This window comes from Phoca vitulina, unplaced genomic scaffold (assembly GCF_004348235.1).
Source record: "Phoca vitulina isolate PV1807 unplaced genomic scaffold, GSC_HSeal_1.0 scaffold26, whole genome shotgun sequence".
Lineage (NCBI taxonomy): Eukaryota > Metazoa > Chordata > Mammalia > Carnivora > Phocidae > Phoca > Phoca vitulina.
Window position 1 is genome coordinate 419,590 of NW_022589729.1, and position 23,826 is coordinate 443,415.

The following is a 23,826-nucleotide window of genomic DNA, read 5'->3' on the forward strand; positions in this document are numbered from 1 at the left end:
GAGGCCCAAGATGCGCACCTCAGGAGGAAGCTTTTACTTCCACGATCAGAAGGAACGGCCCCAAACCCGCCCTGATGCATCCAGAAGAAAGTCCAAGGTCCCTGGCCTGGCATTTACACCTCTCTTAAAAACGGACCTTGACCCAGCTCAGCATTCTTCTCTCTGGTTCCACCCCCAGCCCCAACCCTTGGTATTTCAGTCACTTGGCTGACTCCTCACCCTCTCGGCTCTCCTGAGCTGCGGGGTCTTTGCTGGGACTGTTTTCTCCGTCGTCGGGAAGGCCATGCCCTCCCCGCTCCCAGAGCTACTTACCATAATCTACCCATTTCTCAAGGCCTGGCTACCATCTCAGGTCCTCAAGAAAATACTCCCAGACCTTCTCATCCATAATTAATCTTTCTTTCCCAATCCTCACTTGCACGTTGTGGCAGAGACTTCTGACTGACTTACGCAAATCCTAGCTCCTGTTCCTTTCTGATGGGAAACCGGCTTTGTGGGAGCGGCCGCAGGACGAAGTTCTGGCCAGTGGGGTATAAGTGGAAGTTGGTGGAAAGAGCTTTTGGAAAAGTTCCTTAAGAGGGAGGCTGAGTCAGCTGGAAGGCATCTTTCGCACTCTTCCTAATTTGTCTGGCCCGAAATGTGGACCGGGTGGCTGAAGCTGAGCAGCCGTCTTGTGACCACGAGGGGATTCTGAGGACGGACATCGCTAATGGCTCCGCGCAGTTAATCACACCGGCCGAGGCCGGCCTGCCTTCGGGGCTCCTTCCACACGAAAGAACAGCAGCCCCTCTACTGTTTGGGGCTTCTCCTCAACACTAAACACAACTTCTAATAGACATAAGTCTATACCTCTGTCACGGCATCTCTCCCAGCCTGCCTTCTACGGGCATTATTTAAGGATTCTGTCTCTGTAGACTCTAAGGAACTGGAAGAATAGCAACCACCTCTTGCTCATCTTTGATTCCTTCACACTAGTTACACTGAATTTTTTTAAAGTAATCTCTATGCCCAACGTGGGCCTCTAACTCACAACCCTGAAATCAGGAGTCGCGTGTTCTGCTGACTGAGCCAGCCAGGCGCCCCTGTTACACTGAGTTTGTCAATCATAACAAATCCCAAGGAATGGGCTACATTTCTGCCCGGCACTGGGGTTTTGTCAAATGATGCTTTACAGTAGGCTGCGTGACCTGAGCATCTTGATGGCACCAGGCCAACACGGCTGGGAGTGTTCGGGTCAAACAGAAGAGCCACCCAGTCCTCCTTGGAGCTGCTGCCCAGCCCAGGGTCGGCCCTCCTGTGTCCACAGGTGGCAGGGTCTCTGGTCCATCAGGTCATGGACCTGCCCCCAATCCAGGATCACAATCACCACCACGGAAAACAACAGACTCTGGGCACAGGTCCCGTGAGCTGTGTTCAAAGCAGGGCCACCACAGAAGGGTCCAGCTCCCGGGGTGGTGGCTCCGTCAGGGAAGTGTGAAGGGACCCAAGAGCAGGCCCAGCCCTGCTCTCAGGAGGACTCTCGGGGCCTAATAATGAAGAGGCAGCTTCCTGGGGCACCTGGGTGGCTCAGTCAGTTAAGCGGCTGCCTTCAGCTCAGGTCATGGTCCCAGGGTCCTGGGATCGAGCCCCGCATCAGGCTCCCTGCTCGGCAGGAACCCTGCTTCTCCCTCTCCCAACCCCCTGCTTGTGTTCCCTCTCTTGCTGTGTCTCTCTCTGTCAGATAAATAAATAAAATATTAAAAAAAAAAAAAAAAAAAAAGAGGCAGCTTCCTATTGCCACCTAAGCCACAGAAGCCCCCTTCTCACCACGAGGAGGTGGGTAAGCTCCCCTAAACCCTGTGACTCTCAGTGAAACCCACCCAGAGAGCAGAGCCCACTTGGAAACAAAATCTCTGTCCCAGATGATGCCCCAGGTCCTGAGAGGCAGAGCCGGACCTTCAGGGTCACAGAATACGAGCCGGCCGAAGCCCAGCCATAATGGCGAACTTTCTCACTGCCCCAGAAGAAGCGAATCAGGCTCTTGTTTTGACCTTACAAATCTGGCCGGGGGGGAAAACCCAGTCATTCCCGACCACGCCCCCACACCCGTACTAGCTTTCCTGTGACAGAAGAGCCGACCCAGGTGACAGAGCAGATGCGGCAGTTCCTCCGTCTGTGGAGACTGGCTCCTGCAAGCCGGAGCACCCTTCTGCCAGTCTCCCCTGGGGGGGGCCGGAGAGCCACCCAAGGAGGCGTAGGCACGTGCCCTGGGAGCCCCCACACCTGCCACCAGCCCCTCCTCAATTCCCATTTCCTGCTGGGGAGGTGATCTCGACGAGAGATGCAGGGATGCATGGCCTGCAGAGCTGGGAGTTTAGGGAGCACCCACTCCGACCAGACACACCCCTTCCTGGTATTTTTGGCCCTTACAACAACGGGGCAAGGTAGACAGCACAATCCACACTTTACAAGCAAGGAAAGCGGGGCTCAGGGTCATTTAGCGAGGTGGCTGCAGGTCAGTGGGTGAAGGGCGGAGGGGGGCACCTACGAAGCAGGTCCAGGGCCAGCCACTGTCTTCAGAGCCTGCCCCTTCCTGCCATGAAGCCACGCTGCCCAGAGCAGCGACCACGGGACTAACCTGTCTGCCATCCAAAAACTCATCTACATCCCCAGGTCCACAGGGCCCTGGTCTGGCCAGTACCCAGCAGACGTGGGGATCCCTCATTTCCCACTGGGGAAGGAGGCTGGGAGGCTGACGAGGGCCCCTGCGCTTGACTCAGACGCTGTGGGCCAGCTAATTGCTGGACCCTGGTCTCCCTGTGCATTGCAAAAGCAGGTTGTCATTTCTTCATGGTAAACCCCAAGAACTGTCTTTAATTCCAGGCCCTCCGGGACAGGCGGGAACTGCAGTTCCTTCTCCCGGCCAAGGAGATGGAGCAAGACCATGGCAGCCTCTGCCAGAGAACATATAATTTCCTTGGATTCACTGGCGACAGGCTGAGCTGGGCGGCAGCTGCCCCCACCACGCTTTGCTTTCCCCTCTCTGCTAATCCAAGAGCCTGTTGAATGACTTCAACTCCTGGCGTCCCTATGTTCCCGCTCCCACCCTGCCCTCTCCACTCCCAACCCAGCCCCCCGAGCCCCTTGCCAACCCTCCGGTCAAGGACCTTCTTGGAGAGCAGCCTCCAACAAATTGCCACTCACCACTCCGAGAAACCCCAATATCATCTAAGAACCCTGAAAATAACCACCAAACCTAGCCCCCACTTGCCTCCTTTCTAGCATGGGGTTTGCCAAAGACACAGAAAGACGAAGGAGGGGAGGAAGATCCTAGCCTTGGGCCTCCTTCCCGGCTTCCCCTTTCCCGCCCCTCCCTGGCCCTGGCTCTACCCACCGCCACCCTGGTTTGGGTGGATTGTGCTAACTTCAGCAGTGTGATGAATGGGGATTTCAGGAGGGGAAAGGGCTTTGCTGAGCAAAGAGAAAAAGAGTTTGGTGTGTTTGATTTGGTTTACTGTTTGCCCTCAGGAAATATGAGCTGGGTTGCTGAACATACCACATAATGTATCATCAAGACAACAGCCGAATTCTCCAGCTCAGCCGACCGGGAAGCTGGAGGCCAGAGAGGACAGGGAATGCTGGACTCCACTGGGCACCGGGCCAGCAGGACATACCAGATGGGCTGAGATAGGAGCCGCTGGGCCCCAGGTCGGGGGAGAGGGTGCCTCCAAGGTCCCTTCCAGCCCAAATGTCCTCGGCTTTTTGGTTTATAAATTCGGATCTGTTCAAGGATGACCCACCAAGCAGACTAAACACAAGTTTAGTAGCTAGCCTGTTGGGAGACAACTAAAAATGAGAATAAAAATAATCGTTGAAAAAATATAACATCCAAAAAAGCATCAAGGTAGTCATGGGCAAAGCCAGAAAATTATTGGCCTTCCTTATCCTTATTTTCTGGTTTGGAACTGGTTTTATTTTGAGTTACACATTGAGCAGGGTGCAAGCACCATACTGTCTTTGGGGCTTCTTGCCTCCAAAGTCCTAATCTGCCTGCCTTCCTACTTTGGGAACACATGTGCCCAGGATCCCCCTAACCCACAGCTGCTCTGCTTGGCACCACGTTGATGAGTTTCCATGAGTTCCAAGCCCAGGCTGACTTCCTCTCTTGCCCCAGTTCCTACTGACCCAGGCAAAAAAGTCCTATGTAGCAATGCTTAGCCCTGCTCCGTGCCCCGGTGCACAGCAACAGCTCCGCGGCTCTGACTGTCCTAGGCCCTGCTCCCCCACACCCCGCCTGCTGCCCCAGGCTGGTCCATCTGGAATCCAGGCTCTGCCGTCCACCACCGACCCTTGGCCCGGTTAAAGCAAGCAAGGCCTCTCTTAACTGCTGTTGTCCCCTGGTTGCCAAGGACCCTCTTTTATGACACTTGATCCAGATCCAGTGAGACTCACTGCATCTCACACTCTTCAAGTCCTGCCACCAAAGTTACCTGTTTCCTCTTCCACTCTTCGGGGTTAGCTCCCAAATGGATACTATTTCTTGGGCATCAGCTTAGGACACAACCACCACATTAAATGGCAGTACTCAGAGCCACAGTAATACACACCAGCTAACTTAGTAACTGGGGCCAAAAGAAGCCGGCATCGGGCGGGGGCATTTTTGACAAGCAGGTCCCGTGGGACCGCTCCAGACACCGTCAGACAGCATCCCATTTCTCGCACGGGGGACCTCGTGCCGGGATGCCACCGGGTGGGAGGAAACAGAGGTCTGAGACCCCCTGCCACCGCTTCCTGCTGAGTAAGGCATCCCACGAGCGTTCCTGGATGTGTCCCCTCATCTGGAAAGTGAGGATCCTGATCTCCGCCCTGCCTGCCTGCCGGAGCCATGAGGAAAACCACCCGGGATAGCGACAGAAGTCCGAATACACCACAAGTCCTGGATGAACAGGAAGGTCCCCCAACTTACTGTTTCTAAACTGGGGCGCTTTTGAGACTGAAAGATGGTTCTGTCAATAATGATGCCAGGACGGCAGGAGTGAACCACGAGGGTCCCAGACGAGGCAGCATGCACACTGCTCCTTACTCATCACTCAGGGGCGCTCACAGAGGCAGGGTGGGGCCTGGGACTCCGGAGTCCTGGCCTCACCACTTCCTCACTGAGCCCCTCTGGGCTTCACCACTAGGTACCACGGACTCAGTCCCCTGCCCCAACACACCTGCAGAAGGGCCGTCTAGAAGAAATGAGACCATGGCCGGGTGCTTCCCGGGACTTTGCCCACCCCCCACCCCCGCCCCCGGCTGCCTCGGGGCCAGGGCCGTACCTCTGGGTGGGCGTAGGCTGCGGCCGCGTCCCTCTGCAGAGCCAAGCGCACGTCGGGCATGCCATCTAGGACGCTGCCGGAGCAGTTCTCTCTCCCTCGCTTGCTCATCTCCATTCGAATTTCTTCCACGTCTTCTTTGATTTGCTCGTTTTCCTTGGTGAGGTTTTTAGAAACTTCCTGAGAAGAGAAAAAAGTGTCACACGAAGATCCACGAAAGTGCTCTGACGCCGAGGAGGCAGCTGGTCCCTCTCTTGGGCTCAGAGCTAGATGCACAGAAACGGGCCAAGAAATCGGCCAAGGAGCGACTGGGGTCCTAGAGAGCGCCCAGCCCTACGCGGAGGGCCAGACCCCGGGCAGTCCTTCCGGGACAGCATGGCTCCAGCATGCCCCGCGGCTGGAGACACCCCAAACACCATGGCTTTCCCAACCCTCACACTGCCGTGTCTCTGGGTCACCAGGACACCTGGCTTCTTCTCTGTCACTGGTACACGGTGCATGCACCCTTATCCAGTGATGATGAGCATGACAAAAAATTCCACTCACTTGGACCCCATACTGTGAACCAGGAGCTCGATTAATGAAAGAAGGGTTTTTTAAAGCAATTTTAGAAGAGGTAGCCAAAGACATCTACTTAGTCTGCTTTTCTAGTGAACAAAAACTATTCCCCCGGCACATTAAAAGCATCGCTTACATAGAAAACCCATGGGCGGGTTTCACACTTTCCTATTTACTCATGAAAAGTTTCCCTAAATGGGGCACCTGGGTGGCTCAGTCGTTAAGCGTCTGCCTTCGGCTCAGGTCATGATCCCAGGGTCCTGGGATCGAGTCCCACATCGGGCTCCCTGCTCGGCAGGAAGCCCGCTTCTCCCTCTCCCACTCCCCCTGCTTGTGTTCCTGCTCTCGCTGTCTCTCTGTCAAATAAATAAATAAAATCTTAAAAAAAAAAAAAAAAGTTTCCCTAAATGACCCCCACCTGGCAAATTACCTGTGTTCTAGATCTGGTTCATACCGGAAGGGACCAAAGGTATATTTCAGTCAGCCAACACTGGTGAGCACCTCCTGTGTGTCTAAGGTACGGTGCGGTACAAAAAAGGCTCATGATACCCCTGGGGTTCTTGCCCTGGGGTGCTGGGGAGATGCCAACTGTAACTGGGAGAAAAGGCCCACATAGCAGAAGATGACCAAGCACGCTGGATTCTGCAAGTGGCAAGTGTGAACTTATGGATTTCAGAGGAGGGAGGAGACAGGGGAGAGGCAGCGTCCTAGAGGAGGTGACGCTGCACGGGATCTGAGCCGGGGACAGTTATGGGCAGGCTCAGAGGTGCCCTTTCTCCTCGGGTTACTTTGAGAGAAATTTACTGCACTGAGATCCAACATTGTCCAACTCTGGCCGGCATTCTAAGCTTTGCATAAGCGTCTGAGTTTTTGTTTTATTTTTTATTGATTTATTTTTTAAAAAGATGTATTTATTCGAGAGAGAAAGGACATGAGCAGGGGAGGGCAGAGGGAGAGGGAGAAGCAGGCTTCCCGCTGAGCAGGACCCTGAGATCATGACCAGAGCCAAGGGCAGACGCTTGACCAACTGAGCCACCCAGGCGCCCTGCATCTGAGTTTTTAGATGGGATGTTCTCCTTGAGCCCTGTTTATGGGGGGATAGAGGAAGCAAACATGTAAACAGAGGATGCATTTGCTTTCCGTATTTAACAGACAGATATGGGGAGTGTAAACACTCAGACCCCTGCCACCTGGCAAGATAATGCTAAGTCCCAGAGGAAAGCCACGGTGGCTCAGAGGGGGGTGTCTAAGTACCCAGGCAGACAGTAACCCCCGGACTGCGGGTCCGGTAGCTCCTAGAGGGGCTGCCCCGAAGAATCCACTAGGTGCTTGTTAAAACTAACCAGACCCCAGAGCTACTGGCCATACGGTTCTTCTGGCATTTCCTTTCATAGCAGATTTTGAGCCCTGGAAGGGCTTGCTGTGTTCTGTGGGGCTCAGGCCTAGCTGGCCTCTCTAAATTGCACAGAGTTAACTGTGAGAGATAAAGCCCCCGAGAAAGACGTCTTCTTTCTGGAATAGCCGGAATGAGCAGTCTTACTGGGTGAACAGTCACTCCTGACAGGTGTTACCAGGGGCAGTCAAGTGCAATGGTTAAGAGCAAGGATTCTGGAGGAAACAGGCTGGCTCACGTGTCAATGTTATTGCTACTTCTTTGATCTTGGGCTAATCAAACTCTCTGTGTTTCAGTTTCCGCAGGGGTAAAATGGGGTAATACTAGGACTTCCCCGATGACTTCCTATGAGAAAATAAATTAATACATGTGGAAGTGCATGGGACATACAAAGGGGTCATTATCTTTCGTAGGATATTACAGTTGGGGTTTCTAGGCCCCTGGAGGATCCCAGAACTCAAGCATGTCTCAGATGGGGAAACCGAGGCCCAGAGGAATGATGTGATTTGCCCAGATGATAAAAACAAAAGTGGCAGAGCTGAGCCCGGCACCCAGACTCCTGGCCCTTATCTCTGAGGTTCACTCGTGGGACCACTAAGACCCTTGGGGGAGGGTCCTGGTGCTCAGCCAGCTCTGGAGCAGCGGGGAGCCCATCAGAGGGGCCCGTGAATATTGCAGTGTGGTCTCAGGGTCTCTGAGAGAATATGCATGTGCATATGCAGAGAAATCTGGATAGGGTGGACTCCCATAAGTCCTTGTTATGCAAAGTGTGGTGACAGACGGGGAGGGGGGGCACCCTCAGGAACTGTTAGGAATGCAGTCTGCCCCCGCAAGACCTGCTAAATCAGAATCTGCATTTTAACAAGACCCCCAGGCAATTTGCAGACACATTCAAGTTTGAGAAGTGCTGCCTTATATGTAGGAAGCTTGGGGTACACCTGCTGGAAAAGAGGGGCCCAAATGTATGGAAGAGGATGATTTACAGGAGCCAGATTTTTCGGGGGCCAACAGGAAAGGTGCCAGGTGCCCTTGTGGGATTCACACATTTCTTTTTTGTTTTTAAAGATTTTATTTTTAAGTCATCTCTACACCCAACGTGGGGCTCTAACTCTCGACCCTGAGATCAAGAGTCGCCCGCTCCACCGATGGAGCCAGCCAGGGGCCCCAGGATTCACGCATTTCTGTACATCCCCAAGCACCTACTGAAAGCAGGGTCCAGGCAGCTCCCCTGTTAACACTCAACGTCCTGAGACATCCGACACAGCCCAGCAGGCTCAGGGGTTCCCTGTGTTACTTCTTCATTAATGCATTCGTGTGCTCAGTGTTGGGCCCTAAGGGGTCAAGTGTAAGCCACACCGAGCAGGATCCTGCTCTGATAAAGACCACCCTCCATGAGGGGACGAAAGCAATAACCAAGAAAGCACCAACTAACGAAAATCAAGGTCAGGGCAGGTGACAGTTGTCTCTCCTGAGGCGTCAGCAAGGTCAATGACTCTAAGGTGGGGGCTGCCGTGCGGCCCTAGGACTCCCCGCTGGGTGAGCCCAGTGGCTGGGCCTGCAGAGCCTTACTACGAAACAAGATCCTGAACACCCTGCTAGAGTCAGCCCTGGCCTGTGCACCTGCTGCGAGGCCGAGGGCAGCCCCACGGACCCAGCTCCTGCTCCCGAGATCTCCCTGGAGGGCCCTTCCTCTCCCTGATTTATAAATCCCCAATACCCTTTCTGATTTGAGTGAGGAGCCGTTATGTGGAAGGAAGGTAATACTAGGAAGTCCTAGTATTACCCCATTTTACCCCTGCGGAAACTGAAGCACAGAGAGTTTGATTAGCCCAAGATCAAAGAAGTAGCAGTCTGGCCTGGAGAACCCAGAGGGGCACTATCGTTTCTTCCCCTCACGGGAATGGCAAAGCCGCCAGCCGCCTGAATCAACACCCAGCGGGTGGTGGCATCACCCCATCGGCCTGCCAGGCTGAGCCAGCGGTACCCCCGGGGCAGCGGCTGCACCCCCCGCCACCCCCGGACTCAGCCACCTCCACCCCGGGGTGCTGGCCTCGTGGGGCTCCCCACCGCCCCCTGAGATTCCTGCTTCCCTCACACCAAGACTTCTCAGGAAGCACGGGGGACGCGGGGCACTCTGGAATCTGCCCTGGCCGAACCGTGAACCCCACGACCTCAGGCGTCAGGCCCTTCCCCTCGGGACAGCTGCAGCCGTGAGGGTGAGGGTGAGGGTGTGCGCAGCTTGGCCCGTGGGCGGCGCTGGCCACGTGGCGAAGGAGGCAGGCACGGGGCCTACCTGGCCCCTGCCAAGGGTGCTGGTGTGATGAAGAGGAGGGCGGGAGGAGGAAGGAAGAGCCGGTAGACAGGGGGCTGGCCCAGGAGGCTGGACACAGGCAGCCACGGCATTTAAAGATCTGAGCAGAGCCAGGGGCCTGAGCAGAGTTCGCAGAGCGCGTGCCACGTGCTGGAGGGACGCGCGGTTGGGCACGGGCCCGGGAGGACGCCCACACTGCCGAAGGGGACATGCATCTCACGCTGACATAGCCAGAGGCACCCACACCAGAGGGGAGGAAGTGTGCCAACCAGGCGGGGTCCCTGGGCACAGGGGACTGGGTGTCGCTGGAGCTGGGGCCGCGGCCGGCACGCGGGTGGTCAGACCATGGAGGGCGTGCAGGCCGGTGGAATGGGTGTGGGGGCAGGGGTTGGGGGGAAGCTGTTCCACGGGTACAGAATGTGTCCTGACCTTGTCCGGCTGTTGGACAAGTGCGTGGCTGCCTGGGTGAGGCTGCGACAGCGTAAGCCAGAAGCGTTGGGACTTGAGGGGGAGCGACCATGGTGCAGAGCTCTGGAAGGCTTCTGTGCTCTTGCTCCCCCCAGAACCAGGGACGGGGGGCGTGGTGAGGAAGGGGCTGGCTCCGGGCACCAGTGCACCCCATCAGCACCACCACGAGGCAAGTGAAGGGACCCCTCCAGGCCCCAGCTGGAGGAAGAAGGAATAAGGATGCCCATCTCACCAGGCTCGGCCTGGAGAGGGAACGAGGGACTGCACGTGCAGAGCCAGGCACAAAGCGGGCCTTGATGACCCCAGGCAGAGCAGGAGCAGGGCTGGCCCTTGCCGTCTCAGAGCAGATATGCAGGCGGAAAAGGGGTAGTGAGCTAAGGGTTGGCGGGTCAGGCAGGAAAGAAGGTGAGAACCACCCCCCACCCCCCCCCAGAGGCTGCTGGGTTGTAAAAAGACGCACCGGACTCCTGTAGGAGGTGACAAAGCCAGACTGCAGCTGGGCCACGCCTGGGCCCCAAGTCCTGCAGCAAGCATGTGTCCCCACATCCGAGGAGGCCACCTGACCCCTATCGCTCGCTGGCTGGATGTGCCCAGGGCCCGATGCAGATGCCAAGCCTGAGGACGGAGGGAACAGCCTTCCTTGAGGGATGAAGTGAGTGTGGGGGTAACCGGATCCTGGGGTCTCCGAGCTCCCAGCAGCTCACCTGCCCTTCCCCCTCTGAGCCCTCTAGGACACAGCTAGGACCAGGCGGCCTGAGACGGCCACCCCAGCCGACAGCTGTCTCCAGCCCCTGGTGAGAGTGCTGGAGGGGGAGAGCAGCTAGAAACAGCTGGTGCCCCAGCTGAGCGGACAGGCAGCACTTGGCACAATCCCGGACCACAGCTGACGGAGCTGGGCAGGCTGGCCTGGGTGCAGGGGCCGCCAGCTGCCCCTTCAATCACTCCCCCAACCGAACAGCTGCTGAGCACCTAGTCCGCCCTGGGGGTGGGGCCAAGGCGCTGAAACAAAGATGATTCAGGCTCAGGTCGCCCTCCGGAAGTCCAGAGCCTGGAAGGACAGTCAGACAAGTAAAAAACAAGAAGTCCCAGGCCTCTAATGGTGAATTTCTGGGTCAGGGGTCACCTCATCCCTCCATACAGCCCCGCACCCCTTCACATCCTGACAGTTACAAGCTGTTCCTAGGGCAGCAGATGGAGGGCTGCCTCTCACACATTGTCTGCTTAGCCAAAAAGAAAACCTTTCACTCCACAGTGACAGATTAGATTTGAAGTATATACAACCCCAGGAGAGGGAAGATACTCACTTGAACTCACATTCAGATGTAATTGAATTAAATAACAGTAAAGCTGAAATGTATCTTAGAAATATTATCTCCAAGCCTTTCCCTTTCCAAGGTGACAACACCGTGGTCGGACAGGGTGGGTGACACTTTTCTCTAAGGCTGCACTTGAGTAGGAGAGGCATGAAATGACTGACCGCAAAAGCAGATTTGCTCAGGAAGGAGAGTGAACACTTGGGGTGTCTTGATGGGCATGGAGGGCGGGCAGAGAGGGGAGGCCTGGAAAGAGATCCTTCCTTCCCCTAACTCGCAGCCAGGCCTGCACAGATGCAAATGACATTTTCCTATTAGTTGGTGAAAAGATATATCCCCCCCGAGTCAGGAATGCTCCTTTGATCTTGCCTTTCAGACCAGAAATACAAAGGCCACCAAATCGTTAGGTTTGAAGGAGAAGCCTCAGCGATGTCCATGCCAGCACATTTTGGGGAGCAGGCCAGTTCTGAGCCTGGTAAACACATCACAGATATGAAATCTTACTTGGACACAACCCTATCAGGAGACACACAAGGTTCCATGCTGACCATCTGTGCTCATGGACAAGTTTTGCAAAGCCCAGCAGATAAGGGCGAGAAAAAGAGAAGAATCACACACACCAGAAGGGGCTGGGCTTCAGCAACAGATATCATACTTTGGGGAGCCTGCAGACAGGCACCATATTAAGAGCGTGGGATATGCACGCACACGGATACAAAGGCACGTGTGTATACAGCCTCTCTCAATGGTCAGCCTCAGGCCACCACATTAGAGGTTCCTGGCCTGGGGGCGCCTGGGTGGCTCAGTTGTTTGGGCGTCTGCCTTCAGCTCAGGTCATAATCCAGGGGTCCTGGGATCCAGCCCTACATCGGGCTCCCTGCTTAGCAGGAAGTCTACTTCTCCCTCTTCCTCTGCCTGCCACTCCCCCTGCTTGTGCTCTCTGTCAAATAAATAAAGAAATTCTTAAAAAAAAAAAAAAGTTTTTGGCCTGCTGACCACGTTGGATGTTACTTCTACTGGGACCAGTTCCACAGAAATGCCCATGGGGTTTCAGGCCACGACCAGGCGAACAGAAAAGATGTTCTGGGGGTTAGGTTTCTGGAATACAGTGACATGGCCCTCCTCTGCTACACTCTCCAAGCTGACAAAAACTAGAAAGTCTGACAATACCAAGTGTTGGTGAGGATGTGTGTGCCACTTCCATACCCTGCTGGAGGGAACGTAAACTCGTACTAGCACTTGGGAAAACAGCTCTGCAATCTCCCCTACGACTGAAGGTAAGCCTAACTCACGTCCCGGTAGCCCCGTTCCCACTTAAATACGACAGAGAAGTGCCTGCAGGCCTGGGCCAGGGAGCACACAAAGGGCTGTGCACGTACAAGGAAGCTCCCAGGGCTATTACGAATTACAAAACTAAAAACACACCCCATATCCCTCCTCAGTGGAACAGATGGATAAATTGTGCCATATTCAAACAAGAGAATACTGCACAGCGATAAAAATAAATGAACCACAGGATACAAAACAACATAGGTAACTACTAAAAACAAAATTGAAGAGGGGCACCTGGGTGGCTCGGTGGGGTAAGCGTCTGCCTTCGGCTCAGGTCATGATTTCGAGATCCTGGGATCGAGCCCCACGTTAGGCTCCCTGCTCAGCAGGGAGTCTGCTTCTCCCTCTCCCTCTGCCCTTACCCCCTCTCATTCTCTCTCTCTCAAATAATTAAATCTTTAAAAAGGAAGAAAGAAAGAAAAAGAAAAAAGAAAGAAAGAAAAACAAAATTGAGGGGCACCCGGCTGGCTGAGTCAGTGGAGCATGCAACTCTTGATCTCAGTGTTGTGAGTTCAAGCCCCACAGTGGGTGGAGAGATTACTTAAAAAAAATAAAATCTTAAAAAAAACAAAAAAAAACAAAAAAACAAAACTGAGTGAAAAAAGCCCAACACACATACACAGGTACACACATATTCTGTAGGACTCTATATACTTAGAGTTCAAAAATAGACAAAACTATTATATTTAGGGTACATCCTTAGATAATGAGAATGTTTTTAAAAAACAAACAAGATGACTAACATAAAAGTCAGGATAGAGGTTCCTTGGGGGGGTGGTGAGGAGAGGGCACGTGGGGGTGCTGAGCTTTCCTGAGCTGGGTGGTGGTCTGCTTTGTAATAATTAAGCTGTACGCTTGTTGCTTATGTACTTTTCTACGCATGTGTTATTTTCCCTAAATTAAAACAAAAGCTTAACCAAAATCACCCCACCAAGCAGAGCTCTGACAGCTGATTTTACCAAAAGGTGAGACTCTAACAGTTTAGATTCTATTTCTCGCTCCTTCCTTCCTCTTTCATCTACAAATGGAGTTTCCATTTCTACATACATAAAGGGCGTGCGTGTTCACACGTGTGCCCGCTTCTATTGCCAAGCACTGATCCTACTCTGGGCAAAATGCCCCTCCAATCTGACCCCTTTGTCTGGTCTGACCTCCAAAGCACTCCCCTTGGGATTCCGGAATATCCAAAGACCAAGAGCAGAATTTCACTTCCATTCCTCCTGCAGAGCCTGGCTGGAGGACTGTTTTTTCCATTTACCCAACATTGGGCCTTTTCAGTGACTGCAGACTGCAGACCGAGTCAGCCAGCCTGAGCCAGGAGACAGAGGCTGAATGTCACACTGGGAGACAATGCTCTGCTCTACGGGCCCGGGGCCCCGACCCATCTGTGCCATCGGCCACACCACTGCACCCTGTAGCCTTGGACGGCCTGCTGGGGGGAACCTCTCACTCCACTTTAATCTTATTTAATAGGACTTATGGGATACAGCCACGGCTCTGCCTAGAAATTCCCTTGGAAGAGCTGTTGTTTGAAGCTCTGCTTAGGAAAAACTGATGCTTCCGGGGCAGACGGCAATGACTCAAAGCAACTTACAGGGTTGATTAGAAAGAGCCTTGGCCCAGGAACCAGAGGCCTGAGCTCCTGCCTACACTTCCCTAGAACCTACCGCAGGTCTCACGTCCCGTCCAGCTCACGGGAACAGAAGTGCTCAATGTCTACGGGGTGGTTTAAAACCAATAACTGCCATGTACGCAGAGGGGATGGTTATTATTAATATAAAGGGCCAGTTTTTGCTACTCAACATACCATACTTTTGAAAAAGAGATCACTCTCATCGATAGAACTAAGATGGGTTTTGGCAAAAACCCAGTGACTGCGTGCCTACACGGAGGACACCATCCTGCTGGGACATCGCCACCGCACCAGATTCGCCCACTAACTGCATGCCTATCCTCTGCCAGCAGGAAGGGCCCGCTGCCTGACAAGGCTGGAAACAGGCTATGCCCCTTGAGCAGAGCCCTGGGAGGCTGAGCACCCGACCTTGGCCTCCCGAGCACTGTGCTGTACCCCCGGAGCTATCTTTCCCGGTCTGTGTTCTTGAGACAGAATGAAAACCCAAGTGGCCGCCAAGGTCAGGTGAAGGCAGCAGAGGTGGCTATCAGCCCTGTTCCTATACAAATGCAAACCCTTTTTTAAAGAGGGCATCGCACATTTGCATGGCTCTCGGAGCCAAGGGAAAAAGAACTTTCCAATTTCCAAGGTCGACTTGGATCCTGGTTTAATTCCTTTCGAACCCATCTGAAAGAATCGGAAAGTAGTTTTATTTATTTTTTTTTTTTTAAAGATTTTATTTATTTATTCATGAGAGACAGAGAGAGAGAGAGAGGCAGAGGGAGAAGCAGGCTCCCAAGGAGCAGGGAGCCCGATGCAGGACTCGATCCCAGGACTCTGGGACCATGACCTGAGCCGAAGGCAGATGCTTAACCATCTGAGCCACCCAGGCGCCCCGGAAAGTAGTTTTAAATGGGAGAATGAATCCCAAGCCTGGATGAAGTCCGTTGGTAGTAGGATGGTGTTGACCATTCCCAACCTCGTCATAGCCGTCAGTGTTGGGGAAAGAGAGTGAAGATTAGGCCTAATTCTCTTGCGAAGCCCCCTCAGGAAGAGTGGGCTGACGTGGTTCTGTTGGCACCTCAAACTGTCTAGAAAGCTCAGGTTCCAGGGCCTTGATCCTTCTCACCAGACCCGGGAACTGAAGTGACTGTGACCGTGGACCCACCACCCTCCCAGAGCTGATGGCCGTGTTCAGAAAACACTCATCACAGTACTGGGGGAGCCGGGCCTAAGGACGGGTGGACAAGGAAGCGGTGTTCACTTTCTGGGAACATTTTCTGGAGCGTAAGGAGGGTGCTGACACCAATCTTTGCAACGGCAACATCTCGTCATCTGCGTCCCAGCTCCCCCGGCAAAGCAACCCGGAGACGCAGCCCCCTTCCACTCCTTGGTCACAACAAGAGTGCCTTGTTTATGTAACCATTTCAAAGCGTTTGTAAAGTGATTAGCCCACTTTTTATCCCCTCGGCAATCACACAAAGTAGACAGGGCACCTATCCTACTTTACAGATGGAGAAGCTCGGGGACAGTTGCTCAGCAACAGCAAACAGAAAGTGGGTCACTCTGTCCGGACTCCTCGCCCAGCGAGGGCTCTTTCTGCCACACTAAAGGGCCTTACCTTTGCCCCATCCTACAGCTTCTAACCGCCCATGAGGGAAGCCCAGCTCCTCCATGAGAGACCCCCGATATTTTCATGAGGAATATTCGTATAGCTAATCATTCTGCTATTAAACCTACCATTTACAGTCACAGTCTAAAAATCAAATAGACTTAATTTTTGGAGTCACTGTTTCAAGTATCAGTTCAAGAACTGGGTGCCAGTCGATGACGCATACCCGTACGCTCCCTACCAATGAGGCTGAGTGGTCATCGTTCCCTTCCAGGTGACCCAGTGACTCATCTCTGTTATAAAGGATGACAGCGACAAAACGATTGTCATCGTGTGTAACGGCTCCTATCTCGCACCCCCAGCCCACACACCGCCCCCCTTGAAAATCATGGTGCCAGCCGAGCGTCTCCCAGGAGCCCTGTCAGAACCGTGTGATGTCCGTCTGGGAAAATTACACTACTGGTCCCTCCTTCCAGGGGGTGAGGAGCCGGAATGCTTTCCAATGGGGAATGTTATTTATTAGTAATCATTTTTATGTCTTCTTTCTCTAAAGTGGATTTGAGATGGATCACCACACAAACACACATACACATACAGAGACGGACGGCAGAACAGTTAAAATAACGAAACAAAACAAAACCAGAAGAAAAAATTAACAACCCTATTCCCAGAAGGGAGACGCCACCACCTTAAAACCAAAAGTAAGATGCTTATTGTACTTTTATATTTCATTTAGCTCTGAGTTCCGTGGAAGTCAAGGTAAAAATAGAAATATGTTGGTTATATGGTTCTCGTCTATGAAGAAAAGAAGGTATATTTACATTTATATTTCACTGATTCTCTTTGTCACCAAAAATTTGGCATGATTTCAGATGAGTGTTTTACGTTTGGCATGATTTCGGATGAGTGTTTGTCTTTCCAAAGAACAAGACAGGTTAAGTCTAGCCAGGATACATGCTTTCTGGAAATATTGTGGGAAGTTTGATACATTTTTGGACCTGATCAAGAGAAAGATACAGAGGGGCGCCTGGGTGGCTCAGTCGGTTAAGCATCCAACTCTTGGTTTCGGCTCAGGTCATGATCTTAGGGTCCTGGGATCAAGCCCTGCATCTGGCTCTGGGCTCAGCGTGGAGTCTGCTTAAGGATTCTGTCTCTTCCTCTCCCTCTGCCCCTCCCCCCACTCACGCTCTGTCTCTCTCTCTGAAATAAATAAATAAAACCTAAAAAAAAAAAAAAAAAAGGATACGGAAACCCAGAATCTTCCTTACCTCCTCCAGTTTATCCATCCGCCCCACCAGTTTGGTAGTGACAGAATGCAGCTTCAGGAGATCCAGGCCATAGAAAGCTCCTTCCAGCATGTCTATGATGGTGGAAAGCTAGGAAACAGGAGTAGGGGGTTAGTCAAGGGCTGGGGTGTGACAGACCCAGGACAAGATGTTTCCTGTCAGACCCCCATGCCGGAGGCTCAACAGGGAAGTGGCCTTAGAAATTGGCGTTTGTGGGGGGGGGGGCACCATAAGCCAGCACAATGGTGGGAGGTAGTCTGCCCACTAGAATACTCAGATGAGAAACAGAAGAATCCTGCAGGAACAAGTAAAACTGTTCTTCACCAAAATCTTCACCAAACTGTTCAGAACTTGTATTCGTCAGTTGAAAGTAGTGCCTCATCTTTGTTTCCCCAAGATATCTAGCACACCACCTGGCCCACAGCAGGTGATCTCTACATACTCAACGACATGGCTTCGGAACCTCGATGCCCTGAGGACATGCTTCTGAAACACTCGCCTTCATTGTCTACTGAAGGCCTGGAACATACCAACGGTCTTCCCTCAGCACTAAAAGTTAAACTGACCCCGGGGCAAAGGAGGCCCAGTGACCCATCTCTGAGGTGACAGAAGCTGTCACGGGGCCCCAGCCTTTCTGCCAGTAGCCTGTGAAGACGGTGGTCCCACCGGGTGCAGCAAAGGGGCCGACGAGAGATGCTTGAGCCGAGCCTCCCTGCCGCGGACCGGTCCCCGAAGAGTCTGCTGGCCACACGAATCCCCTGGCCTTGCTACTGGGTGCTGAGGAATGAGGAAGTCCATGCATGAGCTCCTCGTGTTTCGGAGACCTCCTTCCTCCCCACCGGAGGAAGGCAGCTCGATCGTGGGTGAGAGCCACAGGATGGCATCTGGTTAGCATGCACTGTGAAGATTTTCTGACTCCTAATAGAAGATTGTTCCAGAAGCCCCCCAGAACCCAGACAATCCCATAATGGGGTGGCCCCGAAACTAGTTCTGCGGCAGGGCTGCAGTTCTGTGAGGCGGGATGAATCCTGGGACAGGATGTTAAAGCGTTGTACTGCGGAACCCCACTCAATGACCACCAGCTACCGGGCGTGTGGCAGGCGCCAGGCCCCGTGGCGGCACTTTGCATGGTCATCCATGAGCGAGATCAGTGGCTCCTGACCCCGACTCTGTCAGGCGTGTGCTAAGCGCTCCCTAGCCGCCATCTCAGCTCCCCTACAAGGTAGATGCTATACTCCCACTTCCTATGCAAGGAGACTGAGGTCAGGCAAGTTAGTTAGGTGCCTTGAGTCGGATCAGACGACAAGGGGCGGCAGATCTGAACCCAAGGCGGTCTGACTGCAGGACCAGGCCCAGGCCACTACCCCATGCTGCCGAGATCGGACGAAGCCCTCGGCCAAGCCGGGCAGTGGCCTCGGGCAGACCTGAGCTTCCCCACCCTGTGGGACCGGGATCCCAGTTCGATACCGACCTACAACAGGCCCCGGGCCTCTGCTGCCCTGGGTCACCCCAGCCCTTGTGCTGAGGACCGCCAGGCTCGCTCCTGTGTCTCTTGCCTCTGGGGTGCGTGCTGGGCTGACAGTAAATCGTGACAATAACTCTTGCAGAGAAGAACACTGAGTTCTTTTGGCCCCTAGGCCCAGCAGCTGCTCCCAGGCCCAGCCTCCCTGGCTCCACAGGGAGAGAGGCAGGCACACTCTGCTCTCGGCATCCCTTTCAGACATGGGGACTGCAGATGACCAGCTTGCCAGATGATCAGCCTCGGACACTCGCTCAGCACGCTAGGGGCCAGGGCCTGACCTTTATAGGCTAAGCCAGGTCCCAGTTACCCAAAGGCAGGGATTGTAATCCCTGCAACAGCTCTGCTGGACCCCCAGGGCCCGAAGGCACCCTCCCACTCCTGGCATCGCCCCACCCCAGGTCCTACCTTCAAGTCCCGGCTGTCCGCCGCCCTCAGCTTCTGGAGCCTGAAGTCACCCTCACAGGGATTGAGGGCCGACGGGGGCGCCACACACGCACACTTGCAGGACGAGCCCGAGGTGATGGTTTCCACGGTGTAGAAGTCCTCCTTCCTGGAGGTGCCCTCATTGACCCTCTGGCAGGCATCTCGGCCCAGGGGTCTCACCACACACTTGCACTGACAGTTGGAGCCCTCAGACACAGCCTTGACCTTGTCATAGTCTCCCAGCAACTAGACACGGGGACAGAGAGAGAAGGGGTTGGGTGTGCAAACACAGGGATCGGCCCGGCTCCTAGAAAGGCTCTCCCTTCACCATGTCAGATGTCCTGCACTAGCCAGAGACCTCAGACCACTCTGAACGGCGGGGAGAAGAGGTCATCGGAACACAGTTTGCTGACTCTGAAATCTCCTTGAAGGCACTTAGGAGTTCGGTTCTCTTCATTTGTCTTGGAAAGCTGTGTGTTTCTCAGGGGGCCTGAGGCTTTCATCATTTCAAGGGAAAAACAAATGAGCCCTTGCCTTTGCAAGAACCCAGGTTGAGATTTAAAAAGGAAAGGACAAGGGCTGAAGGGAGGATGGCAAAACTGAGATTCCAATTTGAAGGCTGCTTGCTTCTAGCCTCATCCCCTCACGGACCACTCATGGGGTGCCTACTCGGGACGGTGCTAGGGGCTAAGGGAGGGAAGCAGACGGGCCAGAGAGCCCACTCGCAGGAGCGCGGGGTGCAGTACCCATACAGATCACAGCCATGCCAAGCAGAGAGTGCCGAGTACCCCGACGTGATGTAGTGCAGCGGGGCTCAAACTGGCCAGAGTGGCTCCAGCCAAGAAGACTTCCTGGAGGACGTGGTACTTGATCTGACCCTCGAAGGATGCTTTCTTTGCTTTTTAAGATTTTATTTTATTTATTTGTCAGAGGCAGAGAGAGACCGTGCACAAGCAGGGGGAGCTGCAGGCAGAGGGAGGAAGCAGGCTCCCTGCTCCGCGGGGAGCTCGATCCCAGGACCCTGGGATCATGACCTGAGTCGAAGGCAGACGCTTCACCTACTGAGCCACCCAGGCGTCCCCAAAGGATGGTTTCGATTTGGAAAAAGGGAACTGGAAGAAAAGAGACAGACCCAGAACTCAGTAAGGTTTCCTCAGCCTCAGGATTCCTTTGGCTCCTAAAACGGCTTCTGAACCCAAACCCTAGGCCAAAGCCAGGAGAGCACACTGGCAGTACTGGTGCTTCTACAGCACTAAACATTTCCTTCTGAGCTCTCCCCGGGCCAGCCTCCCCAGGCGGAAAAGCACGCAGTGACAGGCTTCCTGGAGCCACGGCGCTGGGCACTTGCTGGGGGAAAAGGCTCCTCCCCAGCTCCCCAGCCACACACCCTACAGCCCCAGGGCCACGGAGCTCTCCCTTTCTAGGCATGGAGAAGGGCTCCCTTCCTTTGACTAATGACGGTGGCAGGCAGGCACAGGACATTCCCAGAGTGGGAATGTTCCTGGGATGCCGTCCGGGGGGAAGAAGGCTAGTAATGTTTTTCTTGCAAAGGTTGGGTTTCTTCTAACACTAATATTTGTTTTAGAGCTGTTGTCAACTACAAAATGGATCAGTGGACGCAGGAGTTACAGCACAAGGTGACCGAAGCGGCTGGTCTTTATGGGCTGACAGACAGTAAACCATGGCTGTCTGCTCGCTGAAACTCTGCCTAGATTCCTGCAAAGCCCGCACTGGGACCCTGGGTGGATTCCTTCCTTTCCGAGACTCGGGTTTCAGGAACACTTTTGTGCATGGCCCTCCAGAGCCCCACTGTGAAGGATTTTTATGTCCTTTCGATTTAGGAGAGAGTGCGAGGTTTTCGGGCTCTAGGGCATCTATCAGCGTAACTTCCAAAGGAAAAGGGTGAGGAGACTAGTGTTTGATAAACGCCACAATGGAGCTGATTGGTCTTCCTCCGGGAGGGAGACAAGAGCCAGTGCAAGGACTTAGCGAGATGCAGGCAGCACGACGGGGACCCTCCCTCAGCCAGCCCTCATCCTCAGGCTGATGGCAACCCCCACCACACATCACCAGGCCGGCTCCGGAGCGCTTGCACGGAACACTCCAGACAGCTGTCCCCTGCAGGCACCTGGGCTGCAGCAGTCAGCCCACCTGGCCCTGCCCACTCGGAGCACTCCTGCTGTTCCAAGTCTTACTGTTCCACGGGTCCTTTGCTAATAGAACGGGAACGAGGGTGTGCGAGGTTGAGTCAAGCGGAGTCCTTTGTAAAGGGACACTTCACAAAGCCCATCACCATCAGCTGTCACTCAGCCCCACCGACCATCCACCAGAGGTGAGCGGATCTGCATTTGCACCCTGCCTCCCCAGTACACGGGGGTCTCGTCCCGGTCCCCCTGGGCGGGGCCACCTGGCAGGCATCGCACCTGCTGCTGTTCTGTCTTCACCCCACTCCTCCCTGGTGTGCATCTCACTCTGGGCCATCAAGTGCCACCCCTGGGGAGAGCCATCAGCCTCCTGTCCCACACGCCGGCCTGTTGTCACGTTCCAGTTCCCACGAACAGCCACACAGGCAAGAGACCGCCAGGTTTTCACAACCCTGGGACTAGGGGTTTGGGTGATGATTTTTTTTAAAAACCCCTCTTTTCAGGGAGCTGTGTGGAGTCTTGCCTGCCTTCTCTCCTTTCTCCTGATTCGGTAACCTTGAAAGACCCCCTGACGCCGGGAGGAGGACCCGGTCCCTTCGCTGAAGAAACGCCTCGGGTAGTGGGGCGCAGCGGCCGCCGAGGCTCCAGCGAGGGCCACGTCCCGCTCCCGCCCGGGGCCGGGGGTGGCCGGGGCCCGCAGCCTACCTGCGACAACACGTTCTCCTGGTTGTCCGCCTCGTTCTGCAGCGTCTCGTCCTCCGTGGGCGCCACCGTCGGCGCGTCCGGGGGCTCGCTCGTCCCGGCGGGGGGCACGCTGGGCCCCCACTGGACCCCGGCCACAACCAGAGCGCCGCAGACGACCAGCAGCAGAGGCTTGGCCATGGGGGACGCGGGCAGAGGGGCTGCGCCCGGGGAAGAGCTGCGGGCTGGGGCTGCGGGCTGGCACTGAGGCGCGAGGGCGGCGCGGCCCGGGAGTGGCCGCTCAGAGCGCCTGCTGACGCTGGGCGCGGCTGAGCGCGGCGGGAGGGTGCGCCCCCGAGCCCCGGCTCATGTCCTCCCCGGCGCGAGCGGCCGCGACTGTGCGGCCCCGGCCGAGAGCGGGGCGCAGGGTGGGGGGGGCGGGGAGGCGGCGGCACCGGGAGCGAGCGCGGCGTCGGCGCGAGGGCTCAGGTGGCAGGCGGGGGGCCGAGCGCGCGGGGCGCTGGGGGGGGGGGGGGGGCGGCGCGGAGGGAGGAGGGAGGGAGCGAGCGAGGAAGGGGGAGGGGAGGGGAAGGGCAGGGGCGGGGCCTCCATTGTGCGGGCGGCCGGAGTGCGGCTCGGAGGCGCGCGGACCGGCCCGCCCCGCCCGGCCCCGCTCGCCACCCGCTGCGGCCCCCGCGCGGCGTCCCCGAAGATTGGGGTCCCTGTGCCGTTCTGGCCGGGAGCCGCGCGCCCCCTGAGCTGGAGGCAGGCACCGGGCGCTCGCTCCGGGCCCGAGCCCCTCTCCTCGGCGTGCTCCTTTTATTGCACCCGGGGGAGAAGGAGCTTTGCTCTCGGCGCCTCTGTTCCCGGACTCGGCTCGCGGCGAGAGCTCTGGCAGCTTTGAACTTAGCGCCACTGGTGGCTCGCCGGCCGGCCGCAGCTGCACAAGCTGGCAATACCTCCACCCAGAGGACGGCTGTTGAACTCCCTGCCGGAGTGTGTCCTGACTGTGTAACTATTAAGTACGAAGACCGTGGCTGTGAATCTCCGACCCTCTGCGTGTCCTCGTGGGCGAAGCTACTGCCCGAGAATCCAGTGACTGTCCCAGGAACCAGCTCCTACTATCTTCCTGCTTTGGGACGGGTCTCAGAGTCTCTGTCGCTAGATAATCCCCAGGAGGGCGTCCACTTTGAACGGTGTGCGATTATGTTACAGGGTCCCTTAATTAGTGCCCCTTTTATGAACCTACTGTAAAGATTAATAATGTGTGAATCCGAGGAAAGACACTGTGCCTTCCGGGACAACTGTCACCCAGAAAATACTGAGCAGAGCCAGACCCCTTCAAAGATGGGAAAGGTGTTATTATGAATCTGGGGGATACGAACATCTTGCCTCTCACACTAAGGGATGAGCGTTGTAATAATCAGTGATAAACTAAGCAGACTTCAGCTCATGTAAATGATGATCATGGACACGCGTATAATGATAGTCTTTGTTAATATGCTTTATTTGTTTATTTTTTAATCCAGTTCTTGAACAAAAATCCAAGGTTCTGGATGTCTGGGCTTGTGGAAATGTCTCTCACACAAACACACACGTACACACGCAAAGTACTCTATGGGAGTTATCAAATCGTTTCTGAAACTAGATGGGAGTAAACATCTATAAAATATCGTTTTTAAATCCAATTAAAATAAGTGTCGAATGTTGGCTAAGTGCAAGACAACAAGCTAGGTTGCTAGGTATTTAATGGGAAGATAAGCATATCCGAGTTTTCCAGGAGTGGGTGGGAGGGAGGAGCTAAGCAGAACCAGGGCTCAAATTTTAAGTCCGGGTGAGAGCATTTCCCAAGGGCATTAGAGGAGGTAGAGGTC

General features: G+C 54.8%; 1 protein-coding gene across 2 annotated transcripts in view; it reads right to left on the bottom strand.

Moving 5' to 3' along the window:
- The window catches only part of OLFML2B (olfactomedin like 2B), a 36,198-nt gene extending 13,886 nt beyond the window's left edge, over nt 1-22,312 (bottom strand). For both annotated transcript variants that reach the window (XM_032422426.1, XM_032422425.1), the window contains exons 1-4: nt 21,977-22,312; nt 19,110-19,373; nt 17,165-17,272; nt 5,301-5,477 (exon numbers count right to left, since the gene is read on the bottom strand). In XM_032422426.1, coding sequence (XP_032278317.1) covers nt 5,301-5,477; nt 17,165-17,272; nt 19,110-19,373; nt 21,977-22,153 — 726 coding nt within the window. In that variant the 5' untranslated portion in view covers nt 22,154-22,312. The remainder of the gene's footprint in view (nt 1-5,300; nt 5,478-17,164; nt 17,273-19,109; nt 19,374-21,976) is intronic.
- Between the last annotated feature and the right edge of the window lie 1,514 nt (nt 22,313-23,826).